Source organism: Sebastes fasciatus, chromosome 8 (genome assembly GCF_043250625.1).
Source record: "Sebastes fasciatus isolate fSebFas1 chromosome 8, fSebFas1.pri, whole genome shotgun sequence".
NCBI classification, from domain to species: Eukaryota; Metazoa; Chordata; class Actinopteri; order Perciformes; family Sebastidae; genus Sebastes; species Sebastes fasciatus.
In genome coordinates, this window is record NC_133802.1 from 4,604,177 (window position 1) to 4,624,877 (window position 20,701).

Below are 20,701 nucleotides of genomic sequence, written 5' to 3' on the forward strand. Positions count from 1 at the left end.
ACACACGGCTGTTTTACATTATTCTGATTAGACCTCTGCTCAGACTGAAGCTTAGTGTGGCCATGCTGGGAATTATGTGAGGTCACCACATTCAACGAAAAAATAAAGATACAGGGATACCGCCTTAACAGGTGCAACAGAAAAGTGTGGGAGATGTCAATCACACGCAGTCTGTACACATTCACACAGTCCAAAGATTGAACTTGCATCTCTAGGAGTTTGAACTTGGCAAGTTCAACTCATGACCAGCGGCTCATCCAGGCTCTGGTGATTACATTTAAATAGAACTGTCCACACTTGTTGTGTAACAAAATATCACATCTTTAGTACACAAACATGCTTAAAAAAAAAACCACGAGCATTTTTGGAGCTCTTAACTGCGTTGACCTTGAGATGCAGTCAGCAGAACACCTCCTTACTTCATCTTTAACCGAAGCAATTTGGCAGGAACAAATGTTAGATTTTAACTCCAAGACAATGTATCTTCCAAAAGTTATTATTTCTTATGTGCAAAATGCTACAGAGACCTCTGATCTCGCCCGGCTAGTGAGTTTACACATCTCTGAAATTTTTTTTTAGCAAATTTTCACACCTGAAAAAAAATGGTGACACACTAACTTGTACATTTTTACAGTTATGAGTCTCATATCCTCCACCATGGCCGCTGTTACATGCAAAATGCATGATAGGATCTACCCCAGGTTCATACAAATCAGCTCCCTATCAACTTCTGTATTATGAAGAGACGAGTCGGATTTATTGAAGCTTTTAGAAAAGAGTTTCACAGACTCCGATGTTAACTTGAACGCTATTTATGAGTTGGAATCGCATAATGATGATAACTCCAACAAGGCATCAATGTGGCATCAGATCTAATCAGGCACAACAAGTAACAATACCTGTATGGGTAAACCATAGGGAATTAAATATTGGCCACTTTGAGTTTCCATTCAGTTTGGGGTGTAATGGTAGACTTGATTTTTACCTTACAATTAAAAAAAAAAGAGAAAAAAAAGGATTTGATTTTGACAAACTTGAATTGACCATAGGGTTTAACTTAGCTGGGTATCAGTATTTCCACCTTCGGTATCCCCATTGTGCATGCCTACAGTCGTATCATATTCCTGAGTGTTGAGGATGATGTACTGAGTGTAAGATACAGACTGTAAAAAGTCAATTGAGTCTTTAATCGGTAGGAATTTAAATAATTGGATATGGTACTCTAAATCAGCCCCACTAACAGTGAATCATGGACCTACAGTGTTAATGACCATGTAGAACAGGCTTCATTTACAACACAACCCATTCTTCTTTCTTTTCTTTAGCAACAGGGTGTGGAATCTCTCTTTCACACAGATCCACCTACACACCCACATGCATACACATATAAGGACGTGATGCAACTCAAAGTAAGCGGTTGCTCTATAATGAGAGGTGTATGGGTCATCATGCTCGACATGAACCCAGCTTGTTTCCCACAATCATTAACACCTTTCCTCTCTGCTCTTCTAAGATTCCCCCTATGATATCTGATCATACTGGTAGATGTAAATATACGGGCATGCACGTATTTACACACCGACGCACATAACACAGATAAAAGAGCATCATAGTTTTATTAAGCCTTTTGTAAAAATCATTTTTGTGGAAGCTATGTTCAAGTCACACGCGCGCAAAATCACACAACATCTTTGACAAACTCACCGATTCCTTTAGGACAGCATTATGTATTTTTCCATTTAAAAGTTGAAGGAATCATAATTATTAAAAATCAATTGTTGAGATTCTTTTTGGAAGTTGCTTAAAACCAAAGTATGACAGGACACTTGAGGAAGAATTGATAGTATAGCATAAGTAGGCCCTTTATCATGAATAAAAAGAAATTATGAGCTGCTAATTCATAATTCATTTCAGGTTTTAAGACGTGATTACAAGTCACTGATGTGGTCGAAGCTGTTCAAAGCCATTGTAGGGAATGTCAGGATGTCTCCCGATTCTCCTCTCTTGCACAAGGTTTTAAAAAAGACAACGAGTATATAGGCTACTACAGCTAAATGAGCTAAACGCTAATGCCAGCACGCTAGCATGTTCACAGTTAAGGCCAATTCATACCTTCCATGTCCGTGAGGGTCCTCTTTGGCCTGCGTGACAAAAATGTTGTCAACCGCCCAGGTCGGTGAAGGTCCGCGTGGACCCTATATGTCGACGTCCGCGTGCAGCCCAAAATGTGTGACCATGTGGACTGTATTCATAGCAAGAGCGCCGAGTTTGCAAGCTTCAGTTTCGTTCCAGTCCAGTTGGTGACGTATGCACCTCTGGCTGGTTTGCCATAACAAATTTGATGCTTGTTTTTAAGAGAGGTTGTGCAAGGAGATCTGCCAATACCCACTTTTAAAGGAATACAAAGACAGTCGAATGGCGATGAACTCCTGGCAAACAACGTTATGGTGCATTACCGCTACCAATTTGAATGGAGTGTGGATCGGGAAATGTGCATATGTGGAATGCCAGACCGACACGGACCCTCACTGTAGTATGAATGGAACCATGTGCGCGTCCACGTGACCAGTACAAGTCCGGAAAGTATATCCAATTTACAAAGCTAAAATGCTGCTATTTTGACTGCTTTCTGAGTGTTTTCTTACTTTGACTTAGACTTAGACTAGTCAAAGTTTAAACATCAGGGAAATTCTGAGCATTAATATAGCTGCAAACAACTCTTTGTAATATAAAAATATAGAGGAGAAATGATTACCTGAACAGAGAATGAAGTCGTTCTCCCTCAGTGTGTGTTGTGTTCTGAGTTTCTCTGTGCTTTGTTGACATAGCCGGGCCAGCCACGCATGCATTTTAGTGCAAGTGAGCCTCTCTGTTGTGTCCCACTGGCTAGCTAATAGCCGCCACTCTGCACTGCGGTCATACGGCAGTTACCACTGATAACACCGGCGTCGTTGCAGAAGCCCTCCAGCCCGTAGTTTGCACTGCTCGTGCCATTTGCATAGCTGCCGGTTCAGCCGTCTCCATGTTGAAAGCTGTGTAGAGGCAATAAATATGCTCCGAATTCTGTATTGAGCACTTTTAACATTTTTTTTTAGGTCCCACGTAAAAACAATGACATATACCGTATGACAATATACTACAAAGGTGGCGTTGCAGTTGATCAAATTGATCAAATAAATTGTATTTCCTCCACTCTTGCTCCTTTCATAGACGTATAAATGGTATACCTTTCAAACCACAGTAGATCTAGGAGAAGCCATAAGTGTCACAACGCTCAGTTCCAAATTCCACCTGACACAAGTGCCAAAAGGTTGCAGGCGCATTAAATAAGATAGAGGTGCTATGGAAATAAGACATATTTTTTATGAAATGGAGAGACTGATATAGAGATAGAGATGTGAAAAGCTCCTCTCTGACAAACAATCATAATGCAAACATGCAATGTACAATATGGTTTTATTGTTAGTGGCTTATTATACTGCTTTGCTACAGGGTCACAGCATAACATACATTTCCTATTCATGAATTTATTATTTTAATGTGAAAGTTGTAGCATATATTACAGAAGTTAAATCAAGATTCAGAACATCAGTCCAAAAGATCGGTGAGGATCTGCCATTATGCTAGAGAGCTCTGTCCAGTGTCATATTGCTGATAATGAGTAAATATATGAATAGAATCAAAAATCAGAAACTGTATTCATATATCTTGTACCAAAAAATATTAAAACAATTATACAACCTGCACCACAAAATCTGTGCTCCAATTAAAACTATAGTTATGACTGAAATGCATACACTTCATACACAAAAGCAAGGCCCTGTTGTGCTACATTTGGCCCCAGTGGGGATCGTCCCGTAACCCAGAAATGCTCGGCAGAGAGAGATTTGTCCAGTTTTAACAAGGCTGCAGGACGGTACATTTGTCATTCTCCCCTTTGCTTTTCTAAACTACATTTAATAAGAAGACAACAAGTCAGACTTTTTGGGCCTAACAAGGTGGATGCCATTTAATATGAGCCACCTGACAGCGGCTGTGAGAGCAAAACATTTTGACAGCGGGTGAGTGGTAGTCAGTTTGTTAAAATTTAACAAGGATGGTGGGCTGAGGATCGGTCTCCGTTCATTCGTCTGTCTGTCTGTCACACACGTTATCTCGGATGCCGCTGATCAAATTCTGACAGCCTTGAGGGAATGGTGCGTGTCACCGGTATCCAGGATTTCCAAAAATTGCATTGCCCAGGAAGTGAGCTACAATTCCAGGTCAAACCGAATGGTCCACTTGGTCCAGAGGACTGCTGCATCATGTGTGGGGATGACATATTTGCTGTTGCCTTGTTTTTTCTCAACGTTCTCTTCATAATCTTGAAAGGAGTAGCTCAACATTCTGCAAAATACATACTTTTTTTCTGAAAATGTGATGAGAGCTATTTATAGCAAATCTCATGTTTGTGTGCGAACCAGGCTAAAAGTCTAAAGCCATGCTAACAGCTCTGTGAGACTGTACTTAGGCACAGCTTTGCTTTGAGCTAAATGCTGCTCTCAGCGTGCTAAAATGTTCACAACAACAATTTGTGGTTTATGGGGAGTAACGTGCTGCAACTATTTCTTGGCGAACAACATCCCAGTGCAGTGACAAGGATTCGTGGCTGTACAGAGACCAACACCAAAACCTGTGCTTCCTGCACAAAATCCGTTAAAGGGGACATATTATGCTCATTTTCAGGTTTGTACAGAACTTGTTTACATGCTTCAGTGTTCAAAAAGCACCTTATTTTTCACATACTGTCTGTCTGAATATACCTGTATTCATCCTCTGTCTGAAAAGCTCTGTTTTAGCACCTGTCTCTTTAAGTCCCCCCTCCCGAAAAAGTCCAGTCTGCTCTGATTGGCTTGTGAGAAAAATATGGTGCACCTTTGCAAAGGTAGTTCTCAATCTGTGGGCGATATATTCAAAATAGTCGGCATGTAACATATAGGAATGGGAGCCAAATCTCAATGGCTTGTTGAATCCCGTTTTCTGATCTAGACAGCCCACAAAAAACTGACTGGGTTGTCTTATTTCACAGTGTGTGGGTTGGTAGACACTCCAGATACCCAAGTGTGTGTGCACAAGCACTGAAAAAGTGAGTTTTTCATGATATGTCCCCTTTAAGGGTGTGGTTAGCTTAGCTAAGCAAAAAGACTGGAAGCAGGGGGTATAGGTAGCCTGACCTTATCAATGAGATACACTGTCAAAGGGTCAGCTTAAAGCTTTTTACACACCGGGTGTGTTTCTTTGTTGCGATTAATCGCACGTCAATGTGTTTTTTTGAACAGTTGTTTTTTTGGTCATGAGTACTTTCACACAGAACGCAAATATCAAGCAAAGTAATTTTGTTTTCGGAACAACGCAGATTTTTTGAGTGTTTGCATCGCAAACAAAGTCATCAATCACTCACGTTGTGCGGAATGGACATAATCAATATGTACACACGGAGACTGATTAGCTCGTAACCAAGATGGCAAACGTCATTACTCCTTTCAACCTTGACAAATGCAGCGCATACCAGATCCACTCCTTTCGTTCTTACCTTTCACAATAAAAGTCCTATATACATTGTGCAACTGTTTAGCAGAGGCTAATTCACTCAGAGCATTTCGCAAAAGGAAACAGTACCTCTTAGGCTATACAACAATTTACCTCAGACAGACTGCCAAATGCTGCTCTGGGTCAATAGGATGCCAGTAATTGGTCCTCTGCCTGTTTGAATCTATTCAAACCTTTAATTAAAAAAATGTTGCAACTCTTGCAAAAATAGTTTTGATGCGCAATATTTGCAGGCCAGTATTTATTCATCACGATAGGTGTGTTTTTGAACTTTGGGCTGCCCAAGCTAGCTGTTTGCCCTTTGCTTCCAGTCTTTATGCTAAGCTAGGCTAAGCACATCCTGACTCCAACTCTGTGCTTAACATGCAGACATGAGACTGATGTGTCATCTTCTCATCTCACTCTTGGAAAGAAAGCTAATAAGCATAGCCTATTTCTTAAAATGCAGCAGTATTCCTTTAAAGTGGCAATCTGAGATTTCTATGTGTTCAACGTATACTCACAATGATGATATCTTGTGAAAAAGTTATTCCTCCTTTTTGTTTGTTTACCTACGAATTTCCAGCAACACGTGTCAATTTCCGCTCGTTACATGCATACAGTCTTTTCAAAATAAACTTACATCTTCACAGGAAACAACTTCCTTAGGTTTAGGCAAGACAGCTACTTAGGAAAAGGTTGACTTTGATAGGATTAGGCAACTAAACTACTTAGTTAGGTTTAAGCAACTAAACTACTTAGTTAGGTTTAAGCAACTAAACTACTTAGTTAGGCTTAGGAAAAGGTTGACTTTGTTAGGATTAGGCAACTAAACTACTTAGTTAAGTTTAGGCAACAAAACTACTTAGGTTTAGGAAAAGATCGATTTTGTTAAGATTAGGCAACAAAACTTGTTGAATTAAGGTTTAGGAAAAGATCATGGTTTGGCTTAAAATAACTCCAGAAGTGGCATTAATTAAATACGTAAGTTACATGACAAATAAATCACAGGTCTCCTGGGCGAAAGTCCGGTATTTTTTGACCCACCCATCCACCCCGACTTTCCCCCTATACGCGACGCTCCCCGCTATTTATATTCCCTGGTTCGAGATTACATGGGATTTACACGAATTGCAGAGCATTACTTTTCTTAGGTATAGCTACGAACCGTGTATGAGACCAGCTTGATGTATTAAATATTGTGAGTATTTTAACACACCATTTTGGGCCCAAGTGCTCACTGCTCATGGACATTTATTTATTTAGACAGTGCCATTTTAGCTCCACGGAAGCTTCACTACAGGAGCCCTTTGTCCCTAAGAGAGAGTAATGACAATTGGCAGATAAAGGGAAGTCACCACATTAAACAGCATTAAGCCACTCAGTACCAGACGCATTACCAAGAGAGAAAGAGGGAATGAAGAAAGGGATGAGAGAGGAGAGAAAATGACAGCGAGGCCCGGAGAAAAGAGCGAGGCAGTGATAAATCGCAGGACTAATCCGGGCTACTACAGAGGGATTAAATCGTTCTCCGCTGCACGGTCGCCTGCTCCGTCAGACGGCAGAGGTTAAGCAGACCGTTCTCTCCTTGTCCTGTTTTTCTTCTTTTCTCTCATCCCCTCAACCACCTTCTCTCCTTTTCTCATCCATCTAATGGCATTAGAGAGGTGGAAGTCTTTAATCGGAGTAGCAAAGTAGTGAGGAAGGCCTCTGCAGAGCATCTCACACACACACACACACACACACAGTATTGAGCAGATGGAGTGTTGGGCTAATAGATGTCAGTGTTTCTGATAATCTGATGGAGGGAAGAGATAACAGAAAGAGTCATTGATTTCCCTTGTGGCGGGTGTGTACAAGTGTGTGTGTGTGTGTGTGTGTGTGTGTGTGTGTGTGTGTGCATTTGTTGCATATTTGTGTGTCATTTCAATTGGGCAGTACTGTGAAAAAATTACCTTGGGATAAAATAACAATTACCAGCATTATCTAGTATTATACTGTATTATCTAGTATAAAAATAAATATATTTTTCATAATTATTGTGTTATAGCATTTGATCTTACAGTGCTTTTCATATTTCATGCATTATAATTTGGATTTACACCAGTGTGTGTGTGTAGACTGTATGTGTGTGATTGAGGGATAGTAGGCCTACAGTATGTGTAACATAGCATGTGTGTGTAATCCAGGATCATTTTGGTTTCTTATGCTACTAGTTAACTAACATAGTTTTTCCTTAACTTCCATTGCATTCCAATTCGTGATAATAATAATAATTAAAGCACCAAGTTAATTGCTGAGATCAAGCCTGGATTGTGAATGGGCCAAAGCGTGCAGCTGCCGCGGGGCAGACCCATTCCCTCCAGGGCTCTGAAGGCTCCGGGTTCACCATGTCACAGTTCAATTAGTGCTAAATGGACTGCATTTTATATAGCACCTTTATCCAAAGCGCTGTAAAATGTGGTGGAGCCGGGGATCGAAATGAACTCAGCTCTACCTGCTGAAGTGATAGGGGCCTTAAAACACCACCTGCATTACCTAATGTTGAGGCTCCATCTTGTAGAGGGGCGCTGAGTTACAATTGAATCGGGCCTCTATTATTTCAGTATATATTGTGTTTTAAATTCAGATTACCTATGAAAATGACAGGAAAAAAGTGGTGGATAAAACGGCGACACAACTAAAGCATTGGGAAGGTTTATATATGCAGCCTTATGCAGTCTTGGAGGACGATGGATTTCAGCATATGATTAACGTAACGTGACATGAGCCGAGCTATACACTTAAGCAACACAGTAATTCCAGCAGCACAATCCCTGTTATGTGTTTTATATTTATTCATTGTTTTTAAATAACACAGTTGCACAGAAATCAAACCGTGTTTCTTTTTTTTTTTTAAAGTTATTTTTTGGGGGCATTTTTAAGCATTTTATTGACAGGACAGTGGATAGAGTCTTGGAAAGGGGGGGAGAGAAAGAGTGGATGCGGAAAGGGCCACAGGCCGGATTCGAACCCGGGCCACCGCGGTCAGGACTGAGGCCTGTTACATGGGCGCCCGCTCTACCGACTGAGCTAACCAGGCACCCCAAACTGTGTTTCTACAAATAATGCACTTTGTGCGTGGAAAAACTAATCTTTCAATTAAGAGCTGATGTTAAACTGTTCTCTTTTTTTTTTAATTATAGTTTTGGTTGAGCTTATGCTTCACTTTATGTTGATGGCCTTAGTCTATAATTACATCATATTTATATGAAAAGAACAAAGCTGCATTTTCTGTTTGCACTAATTACTGTAGAAGACCTATTCTTTCAATTAATATTTGACAATGAAGAAGAGTTTATGTTCTTTATGTAAGGCATACTTTTGTTAAGGCAAACATTTGTTAACTTATTTTTGCCAAATAAATGAAAAACATGACCTCCTCGCTGTAACATAAATGTACCAAACCAAAAACCATAACCCCAAAACTGTGATATGAACCGAACCGTGAATTGTGTGAACTGTTCCACCCATAGACTGTATGTAACTTCTTACTCTTATAAATATGTTTTAATCGTTTTTTATTGCCAATGTGTGAACAGGTTGTAACCTAACCTAAAAAAATGAGTCCTTCCGTGACTTTCTGGGTTTCCTCTATCAGCCTGTAGACTGCTTTTAATGTAAAGAACCCGGATCCGTTTTTCCGGGAAAATCCAACGGATGTGACGTCATGCACGCTCGCGAGTGCCTCAGCCGTAGCTAACGTTCGGTTAGAAATGGAGCCTGCCAACGCCAACAAACGACCATACCCCACCACAACTCAGACTCCAACACAAACTCCATGGAAGCACAAAAAAAAAGAAGTTATATCTAGTGAAGCTCGTCTTGCAAAACAGGAATGTGAGCAACGTCGGGCAAAAAATAGTGTTGTGGGAGTGTGTGTGCACGTTGGACGTGAGTGGTGAAGCAAGAGAGAGAGAACTGCGGCGAGTGTGTTAGAAAACGAACGAGCAGCGGAGCAGAAGAGAGTTAGTTTAGCTCTGAGAATATCTGTGAATGTACAATGGAAGTTGCAGTTTGTGCAGATATAAATGCTGCAGCTCCTCAAGACCAACAGAGGTTTCCTGTGTCTTGTTTCCCTGCTGCTGAGTGAAGTGACGGCGGGGGTTAACTCCAGAGCGAGTAATGTTATTGACTCTAACCCAGGAGACCAAAACTACGGTGTCTCCCCTGTTCCTTCTGACCACGGTCGGGAGGCTGAAGCAGGAAAAGTTAACACTAGGATCAACATCGGCAGGGCCTTCCATTCATGGAGGGATTTTCCTTTGGTAAGCTAACATTACTGCCAAGCAGGTGAAATATATGATGATATTGTGCTTTTAGCTTTCAATCACGTTAAGTCTTGTGTGTGTCGCCTCACTGTTTTGATCGATGCTCACTCGCGTCTACGTAGAGCGAGCACAAGCGCGGGCAACAGGACGCTGACTGTCGTTGAATTGACGGCCAAAGGAGTCACTGTTAACAAGCAATTTCTGATTCTTACATTGAGTCCCTTTAAAGAATTATTAATTATTGTGATTATTGTTATTCTTATTATTGAACTTCCATCATTAGCTTTGACCTGCTGTACCTGCTTTAGCTGTTTTTTTCCTGTGTAATGAGGGATTATTACCAACATTTCAGCTGCACTCACTTTCAGTTTTTCCTCCAATTAAAGCAGATAATGTGGCTAAAGTGTTGGCTTGTTTACAACCTTTCTGACCTGTTTCTTTCCCCATAATGATGTCTCCATGTTCCCGGATCTCAGCAATTACTTTGGTGTGTACAATGTCATCATAAGTGATGAGAAATGAAGGCCAAAACTATGGTAGGGACCATAAAAAAACAGAAATGATAGCCAATACATCCATTTCTTGCTGGGATTTCATTAAATCAAAGATATGTGAATGAAGTGGAGAGACAAACACCCCTTTCAACACATGCATATTACAACACAGTCTCAAAGCAGTTGGTGAAATAGTTACGAAATTTAATTTATTTGATTCGTGTACATTGACACGAATTTACCTTTTTTTCGTGATGCTCAGTGCGACTTTCAATAACGTATTTTTCGTGCGTTTTCCTAGGAATGTTCAACAACACGTGACGCAAGAGTCAATTTCCTCTCTAGTCTTTTCAAAGTAAAACTACTTAGGTTTTGAAATAGGTCGACTTGGTTAGGCTTAGGCAACGAAACTACTTAGTTAGATTTAGGAAAAGATGGACTTGGTTAGGCTTAGGCAACAACAGTATTTAGGTTTTGGAAAAGATCAGTGTTTGGATTAAAATAACTCCTGAAGTGCTGTAACTTGGAAGTTACATGACAAATAAATCAACTTTGACTTCTGGTTTCACACAGGACACAAACACTGGGAGAAAGTTCTGTCTTTGTTTGACCCACCCATCCACCCCGACTTCTTGCCTATGTGCTGTTTGCCGCTCTTTATACTTTCCGATTCGAAATCACGAAGATTTCATACAAATTGATTTTGTGCTTACCATCACGAAAAAAAAAGAGGCATGAGCAATGGGGATAAGACAGGTGGAAATACTGACACTCAGCTAAGCTAAACCCTTTGGTTAATTAAAGTTTTTCAGAATCTTCTTTTGGACATCTTTTTTTTAAAACATTGCAAGGTAAAAGTCAAGTCCCGTATCCGGGATATTATGTCATTTTTTTAAATCTCGTGACAATTTCACAAACTGCTGTTCGACTGGGCTACATATTACCACTGTACAATGCACAAAATTGTCTCAACATCATAGTGCAGGGACAACTGTGTATGCCGAGCTGAATCTCTAGTTCTCTTATTTCACAGAGAAGTTGTCACGCTGAAATCTTTCTGTCTGAAGCTGCAGATAAGAGAGATTTCTTTGCCACAACCTTCCTCCTGTGAACGTGTAATGACAGGCGTGGGTGTTTACCTCGGCACACCAAAGGTTCAAGCAGACACCAGAATGCTCCCCTTTCTCTTTCTGTATTCTCTGTACAACCCCCACCCCAGCCCCCAGCAACCCCCTCGCTCTGCGCTCCCTCCTTCCCCTCGCTGCAGTGGTAATTGGGTATGACACGGGATCAACAGGGAGAGAGCGAGGACGCATTTGAATGCGCCGAATGTCGTCTTCCTCACTTCTCTTTTCTAACCTGCTGCCTTCCAGCTCCCAGCCTCTCGCTCACCGCTGTTACCGTAGCAACATCTGCGTGACCGCATCCTCCATCCTCCCTCCTCCACCCCCGTGTCATTTCTTTTATTAAGATTGGCCGCTAGTGTCCAAATGTGCGTGTGCGTGTGTGCAGCAGCCTGACAGTGAGGTGCATAGCAGCAGAGCGTTGCCAGCCTAACTCCGTGCTCCGAGCCAATTACCACAGCCTCACTACAGAACTGAAAGCTACAACTCAGGAAAAATTAACCCGAGCAGAGAAAATGTAGCCACTTGAGTCAAACTTGTTACATTAAGTCAATCAAGTACATTATTGCACACCTGGGTACGCCTCGGTGATGCTCAAAGGGGAATATCTCTGCTGTAGGAGCCACACAGCCATGAAAACGTCCATACATAATCCTTCCTCATGTTTCCTCTTCTCCTGTCAAAAGAAAAGAGGTGAATTACAATATGTTAAAGGTGCAATGTGTAAGATCTGGCCAGAATTTTAGTTTAAAACCCCCAAAAAATTAACATTATTAACAAAATGTGATCAATGATGTCAAAGATGTCTATGTGACGCAGAGATATCTAATGAAATGAGCATGCTAAACTTAGACTTAATTTAAACACTATTATAATTGTCATATAGTATATACCAGTGGGCAACTGATTGTATAGAAGTATATAAGAAAATGAGCCTACTTCTCACTTCATTTATTACCTCAGTGAACATTGTAAACATGAGTTTACGGTCTCAATCGCTAGTTTCAAGTCTTCTTCAATACAGCATGATGTTCATTTAGTAAATTATGGTCCCATTTAGAGTCAATGTGTTTTTAAATATTCATATGAATGATTCCTCCAACAGTTTTGCCTCTGAATTTTGAAATATTACTTCATACTTAAACCATAACTGAATATTGAGCTTGTCTTGTGCCTATTTAGTGATGATTGGGATTTCCTCTCAACACTGGCATATGTGCATCCTGTCTGCTTGTATTGTTGCTGCCGGTTATCCCTCACAAACTATTTAAAAATCTGCATTCAACCCATCCTAAGCATTTAGGAGCAGCGGGCTGTTGTAAAGATCTGCCCACTGAGCTACAGCCACCCATATTTTATTTAAAAAAAATAATAAATTATAGGCTGTGACATTCAAGATACGCAGTAGAGATGACTGGATGGACCAAGTCTGTAGGAAGAGCACCGGTGATTCTGAAATAGCAGCCACAGTCAAAACTGCAGGCCACTCTATGTGCTACGGCCCAGAGACTTTTTCTCATGCATTACCATTACAAAAGAAACTGCTGTTAAACAATAAAGAGTTCAGTGCTAGTTGGATTGGTGGTAACAGCAAGTGTGGTTAAAGTAGCAGTGGGTAGAAATGGAGCAAATATGATTAATAAAAGTTGTTTTTATAAAACGTTCACTATATCCTGACAGTAGTGCATGAGACAAAATCATGTTCCTCTGTGTCCTCCAGTGCTCCTAATGGCATCTGCAAGATTTCACAGACTGGAGGAAAACAACCAATCAGAGCCAAGCTTGACTCTGCCAATCCAGCTGTTGTCTATGAGCAGCTGTCAATCAAATGGTCAGACTACGCAGCGCTGATCAATATTCTGTTACTGTAAGGCCTATTTCTCCCATAAAATGTTTTCAGAAACATCTTGTAGTGTACTGTTTACCCGCCCGCCACCCGGAGCACAGCCGATAGAAACGCCGTCTCTCTGAAATGACCTGTGAAGTCTCCTGTCACAGACTTAAAGCCTGAATACAGAGCCATGAGGAGGTGCAGACGTCTAGTTTTCTCTCAGAACACTTGAATTACAATATGCTGAAAAGTTATTATGGAATTTATAGGTTATTTTGAAAGCTCTGATGCCAAAAACTTGTTGCCTACTGAAGCTTTAAAGGACGTTTGAAGGATTTAACCAAATGTTCTACAGTATTTGCTTATTTGCACTTGATTGCTTCTTTTAAGATAGGGTGTGACATCCGCTGTTGACAGAGAAACGCAACAGAGTTGGGCCTGGATGGACCAAGTCCTGTAGGAAGAGCACCAGTGATTCTGACATAGCAGCTGTAAACAGCTGTAAAACAACAAAGAACATTTCACACATTCAAACATTTCTGTTTGTATAATCACAGTTTAAAGTCGTAACACTTCAGATTTCAGTGCTGGTAGGTATGGTGCTAACAGCAGGCGCGGTTTAATACGGCACAATTCTGGAGGCAGCAAACCCTTCTGGAGCAGCTACTGGTGTCTGTTTACAGCGCAGCCAAACAAACTCACGTTGTTTTAATACGGTCAATAATATTTTTTTTCTACTGTGGCATGAGCAACCATGAACTGATTTCATGTTACACACTTCATAAGTAGTTTTCCACACAACAGCAGGACACAGTAAACGGAGTTTATTACCTTACTGAGGAGATGGTGGTGTGCAGCCTGTTGCCTCGAAGCTCTTCATCTAACAGCTCTCTGTGGCTGCTCCCATTGCTCCCTGCAATAATTCAAACTGGGCCGCTGACAGAACGTGTTGAAAATGACCATATGTTGTTTTGTAAATGCATTTTTGGATCAATGAATGACTTTTTCACTATGAAAGCCACTTAATGTTTTAGCAGTTGAAAGCTTTTAATGTGACTATAGCAGCAGTAGGATGTTTGCATTGTCAGTAACTTAATATAGCTCTGCTGTAGGAGCAGAAACAGTCAACAGTGAAGCTGATATCAATGAGATTAAAGCTGAAGTAGGCGAGGTTGGAGCAAATATGATTAAAAAAAGCTATTTTTATAGAACGGTCGCTATATCGTGACAGTAGTGCATGAGACGGGTAACCTGAAAAAAATCATGTGCCTCTGTGTCCTCCGGTGCTCCTAACATCATCTGCAAGATTTCACAGACCGGAGGAAAACAAGCAGTAAGAGCTGATCTGAGGTCTGCTGTCCATCTGCCGTCTATGAGAGCCGGCTGTCAATCACTAGCAAACTCCGACCAAACGGTCAAACTAGTCAGCGCTGATCAAATATGAATCAATATTATGTTATGTTAATGCCTATTTCTCTCCACAAATGTTTTCAGAATCATCTTGTAGTGTAAAGTTTAGCTGTAAAATTAGAGAATTTGTTACCTGGCAGCCATGTCCGGAGCACAGCCAATAGGAACGCTCTCTCTCTGAAATGACCTGTGTTTGGTCAAAGTCTCCACTTCTAGATTTTTTAAAGCCTGAAAAGAGAGCCATGAGGAGGTGCAGAAGTCTAGTTTTCTCTCAGAACACTTGAATTACAATATGCTGAAAGGTCATTATTGAATGTTTGCCCAATGATGCCAAAATTATACTGCCTACTGCTACTTTAAATTACTTAATAAAACAGTGTTACGTGCTGTGTTGTCTTGTGTGATTCTGCTCCCTGTCCTGTGTCTCTTCAGGTGCAGCTCTCCCCCGCCGTGCAGCCGAGGTGAATGGTTGTATGCAGCTGCGCCCAATCACCCATCAGGGCTGGGTGGTTAAGAGACCGGGAGAGAGGAGCAGACAGGGCCGGTACACATATTTGCCAGCTGTGGTCAAAAAGTATTTTTTGTTTAGGAAGGTTCCTAACAGAATAAAATGACCCGGAAGTATCTCAGTAGCAGCCATGGTAAGAGCTGGTCGAATTCTCTAACTGCTAAGGAAAGATGCTTCAGTGCTTCTTTTTTTATCCTGTATGGACCATCCTTTATGAAAGGAAACGAGATAATGTCGTCCCACAATTCCTTGCGGCAGCAACTTTTAAAGCGACGCACCATTTGTCTGTTCATGAAAACAAACAATATGTTTATGATGCATATTATTTTCATACAGCCATATACTAATTGGGATTAATGTTGATAAAAATGAGTGGACAGTGATAACCATTTTGTTTCACTTTATTTCTATTCATTTATTTCGAAAAAGTCACAAATAAGTAAAAAACAAAACAATAACAAATAAAATCAGTAAACATATAGCAAATAATTAATCAGCATAAATAAATATTTCGTCTGAAAAGGAGTAGGAAGAAATATACATTTAATGGTTCTACTCCATAACTCAAAAAATAACTAAAATTAGTGGTATCTATAGGTTATTCCTTTAAGATAAAGTCAGATAATCCTTTATTATGTGTTGATGTAAAGTGTTCGAGCAGCATAAGGACCTACAGGATCTCTCTATCACACACTGCGGGTGAAGCAGCCTGTCACTGAAAGACCTATTTAAGAACGCATGGAGGGAGCAGCGTCTTTTGTAGTCCGTCTTCAGAACATTGTAGTTTCACCATGGCAGACTCATGTCACTAACATCCGCCTCCGTTGCATCATAATTACAGAGCCTAGTGAAGTGCAGTCAGATTCTGCTAACACCACAGTTGTCTTTTCCTAAGTCCTTCTGAATTCTCCTTCACATCTTTCCTTGACCTCATGACGTTTTCCATCGAGGTCAAGGACAAGTGGTTAGGAAAAGGCATTAGGACGTAATTTTTGGACTTTTCGACCGCGGCCCGCTAGAGAGGAGCAGACGGGACCATAATGTTTCTCTCTGCGGAGCCCCGTCACTTCACAAGACACGGGAAACCTCTGTTGGTCTGGAGGAGCTGCAGCAGTTATCTCTGCACAAACGTCCACTGTACATTCACTAGATATTCTCAGAGCTAAACTAACTCTTCTGCAGTGTGGAGTGAGCGCGCATTCATGTCTAGAGGTGGAGCGAGTACGCGAGAACACGCGCTCTGTCTGAGTGAAGGCGAGCAGGCAGAGGAGGAGAGTACAGCGGCCACAGGCGAGCGCGCATATGTGAGCGCGCATGTGTCCCGACCCGGTACATTTATACGCTTAAAAAGTTACAAACAGTCCCTTTAATGAACACAATCACATGGTCTCATTTCATACATCAATTCCCTTTTTCATAATTCATTTCTGATGTGCTTCATCAATGTAAGACTGAAAACTTGTAGACAAGTTTCATCAGTGTCATCTTTTCACGTTTCTCCAGGTCACTGCTTGTATCTTCATGCAGTAACTCATTGACACTGTATCACACATGGAGTCGTCCACATTACTAACCAGAATCCTGGGTGATCCCACATCTGCAGTGAAGCCTCCGTCATTGGCACACTTCCTTTCTATTTAGCTATTTCACATTGTGTCTCATCTAGTCCTCCGAGACATTTGGCCTCGATCCCTCACAGCACTCAAACTGTTATCTAGAAATTATAGTTGATTTACTGGAAAAAGTTGCAGCTGACGGTTGCCGTATGGTTTTTATTGTCATTATTTCATAGTAAAAACTTAGCTTGTGAGCTGTAGTCTGGCTTTGAAAGGCTCAATGTAGCTGTGGAACTTCCACATGGCAGTTAGTGGCGTACCCTTACAGCAGTGATTCTTAAAGTGGGGTCATCATCATCATTTATTTTTTTTTTAACAAAAGTCTTCACAGTTCAACAAATAACATTTTAATTTTAAATATACAGTATAATCAGCCCAGTCGCCAGGAAATAATGTTGGCATTGTACGTTTCTGCTAAACATGTTGAATGTGGACGTTTTTTCATCCGGCAAGTGACATAGTACAGCAAGCTACCGTTATTGAAAGTTTCATGCAACGTCGTTTTACGCAACGTACTCAACATTTTTTTACGCAAAGTTGTTTTATTTTGGGCGGCTGTAGCTCAGTGGGTAGAGCGGGTTGTCCTTTAACCACAAGGTTGGCGGATTGATCCCTGGCTCCCTCTGTCTGCATGTTGAAGTGTCCTTGAGCGAGACACTAAACCCAAAGTTGCTCCCGGGGTGCTTCACAGCATCCTAATGCTTAGGATGGGTTAAAGGTCACAAGAGGTCACATTCCATGTATGTATCTGACGATTCTAAACGTTTTGTTCAACATTGTTTTACGTAGCGTGACATTAGAAAGGCTAAGGGCGGTTGTTGTTTATTTACAGTAGTAATGTTGTTATTATATGTTGGTAAATTATTATTCTAACACAAACCATTATGTTTTTTCTAACCTTAACCAAGTAGTTTTGTTTCCTAACGGCGTGTTCACACCGCCCGCATGAGCAGCGCGTGGCGGCTGCGGAACCTGTTGTTTAGTAAAGTAAAGATTCATTTTTAAATCAACACTTCCTGCTTTCATTTCAAAATGAAAGCCCTCAAGCGTTTTTTTCTGTGCACAGTACAGAAAATACATTTGTTAACATGAGGCTTTTATTTTGAAATAAATGATGTGCAGGACAGTGTTGTAGAACATGCAGTGACTTGCACGGCTCCATGAATTAATAAAGTACAGGGTTTTAATTGTGAATGATTACTATTATTTACAAATTACCACACATTTCTTAACCTTTTTTCTGTCTAAAATAAATATAAATGACATTTATAATGAAATAAAAATGGCCATTATGAAAGGGAAACTCCATGTAGAAAGAAAGGACTCGCAAAAGCAGCAGAAACGCTGCTGGTGTGAACAACCGATGCGTAAGTCACGCAGCAGTTCAGCGAGGCAGCCGCCAGGCGCTGCTCATGCGGGCGGTGCTTCCAGACCGTAAACCTGAGCAATCGTTTCTCATTGTTAACCATATGGCATTGTACATTTCTGTAAGTGTGATATGAGGCTGATGATTCCCACGGTTTGCAGAAAAGCCAAAAAATGTTCTGCCGACTGGGTTGGTAAAATAGTTCATAGATTACGTTCTATTCTTACAAATCTATAACTCTTGCATATGTTTAATACATATATTTTTGATTCATTTCTCATGTGTTCTTTCACATAACTAAGACTATAGAAGTGTAAAAAATAGTTTACGTCAAATTATTAAAAGGGACATACATGACGGGGTCCTCGGTATATTCTCTATCTTGTAAGGGGACTTTGGCTGGGAAAAGATTGAGAACCTCTGCCTTAGAGGATTCAACAGTGTGGGGTAGCTTGTCAGGCTAAATAACTAATACATTTCATTCAGTTTCATTTTATTGTTCTGTGAGGTGCTATTGCTTTAGTTTGAAAGATGATTTGAGAAGAAATGTTGCATTTCTCTGGAGGAATAAATAAATCACTTTTAAAATTAAATGTACTTAGCATTAAAATTAAAAGAAAGAAATAATTAAATATGCATATAAACAGGTTGAGGAGTCCAGAAGGAAAAAACTAAAAGACACACACAAGACAGTCACCGGATATGAATCATTTAATAAAATCATACAATACATCACAGGTCTGATGAATTGAAATCATGGCCAGGATTACCTCAGCTTATTCCTGTGTCATTAAAAAAATACAAAACCATAAAACTCAAAAGCAATAAAATTCAATTAGCTCTTTTTTTTTTTTTTTCAGCCAGAGATCAAAACAAGGACGGTACCGATGCCCTCCATTCATCTCACACCTGAAATGATTTTCTTATTTTTCATCCCAACAAAGGAAGCAGAAGTTTGGATGTAAACTGAATTTCACATTCAGATGATGGAGGACTGACCCTGAATGGATCTTTACAACCCAAATCTTAGAAATACTTTCAGCTGATCTTGTGAATGACTGAATTGAAAGTGTACTGACTCAGACCATGAATACACACACTCATTTCTCTCTCAAAAGCTTCCCTGTAGAATGTAGCAGTGCAGAATAATAGAGCGACTTTACCGGATGATACTGCAGATAAATAGCATAATATAAACGTTTTAAAAACAACGCATGCTAAAATAAAATCAACTCTCTCAGAATTCGAAACAGGAAAGCGACAAGTGTCGCTCTTAGTGCCAAAGTAAAAGCCTACTTCAAATAACAGTTTTACCCTTTTCCTCCCTCTCTTCATCCGTGATTGACCAGCAGGTTCTAAGAGAAAAAACAGAGAAAAAAAAAACGAGAATTAGTCCACCTGCACTCTGCCACATCCTCCGACCTTTGAGATGCTCTTAGGGAGCGAGGACTGTCATGTTTCGTGCATACTTTTCCAGCTTTAACTGACCACACCTGAAAGGTCAGAGCTGCTAATAGTAGGGATTATCGCAGTAATGGAGAGAAGTGAACCTGTTGATCGATGTTACTCAGCTCTACATCGCTACCCCAAAGGCCTTTTCATGTTGCAACAAATTGCAACTACAGGAGGTAGATAAGATCTGAATTTACCCCTCAACTTGTAACTGTGTCCCTCTTTGTTGAAGCAGTCTGTGTTTGGTATTGGTTGTTAGAATTTTACAAGACTGTTCCCATTGACATACTAAATATTTGGCAGTTTATTTGACCAATGCACTTGAAGTTTGGGCATGGATTTAAAAAAAAGAAAAAAATCTATTAGCCATTTTGTGCTACTTTACAAACAAGACTCGGTCAAAACTGATTATACTGTATATGTTTGGTTATTCAGTCTAAACAATCAACCAAAATCTACTTCTGAAAAGTTTTTAAGCGATAAATAGGCTACAATACTGCTGAATCTCATTTCATTTTAGAACTAGATCTCCTAGTTTCACAGCCTGGTCCAAGTTGCGTGTGCCGTAGGCGTCGCGCTGGACGGGCTCATTTGCATAAAGGACCGTTCCCACCTCTTCATTTTGAAAGAGAAAGGACCAATGAGGAAACTCCAACACTCGGCCGACCAATCGTGTAACTCAGTAAGTCAGTCACTCAGTGGCTCTCTGCGGTCAGGCCAAAAATCTCTAACACAATAAAGTTGTGACCTCTTTTACAGCTGGTGCACTGTGCTAATGTTAGTCAGTTTAGTCTCCTTCCACAAGGTGGTCACATTATTTTGTCTTCTCGTTGTATGTTGGGTATTTTTAAGGTATAGCAAAGTTGGGAATCTGGAAGAATGAGGGGAAATATATTTAGCAGAGGGTGTGTTATTGGCTGGCATCAAACAGCCAATCATACAGTTCTTCTTATGTCATTTCAAATCAGTGCAATCCCAACACATGCATATAGACTGTCTCATAATAGGGAGGAGAGGCAATC

At 40.5% G+C, this 20,701-nt stretch overlaps 1 protein-coding gene across 2 annotated transcripts in view; it reads right to left on the reverse strand.

Annotated features, from left to right (window-relative positions):
- Positions 1-18,923: 18,923 nt before the first annotated feature.
- LOC141772181 (MICOS complex subunit mic25a-like) overlaps positions 18,924-20,701 on the reverse strand; it is a 108,524-nt gene continuing 106,746 nt past the window's right edge. For both annotated transcript variants that reach the window (XM_074642884.1, XM_074642883.1), the window contains one exon: positions 18,924-19,582. In XM_074642884.1, the coding sequence (XP_074498985.1) occupies positions 19,559-19,582 (24 nt within the window). In that variant the 3' untranslated portion in view covers positions 18,924-19,558. The remainder of the gene's footprint in view (positions 19,583-20,701) is intronic.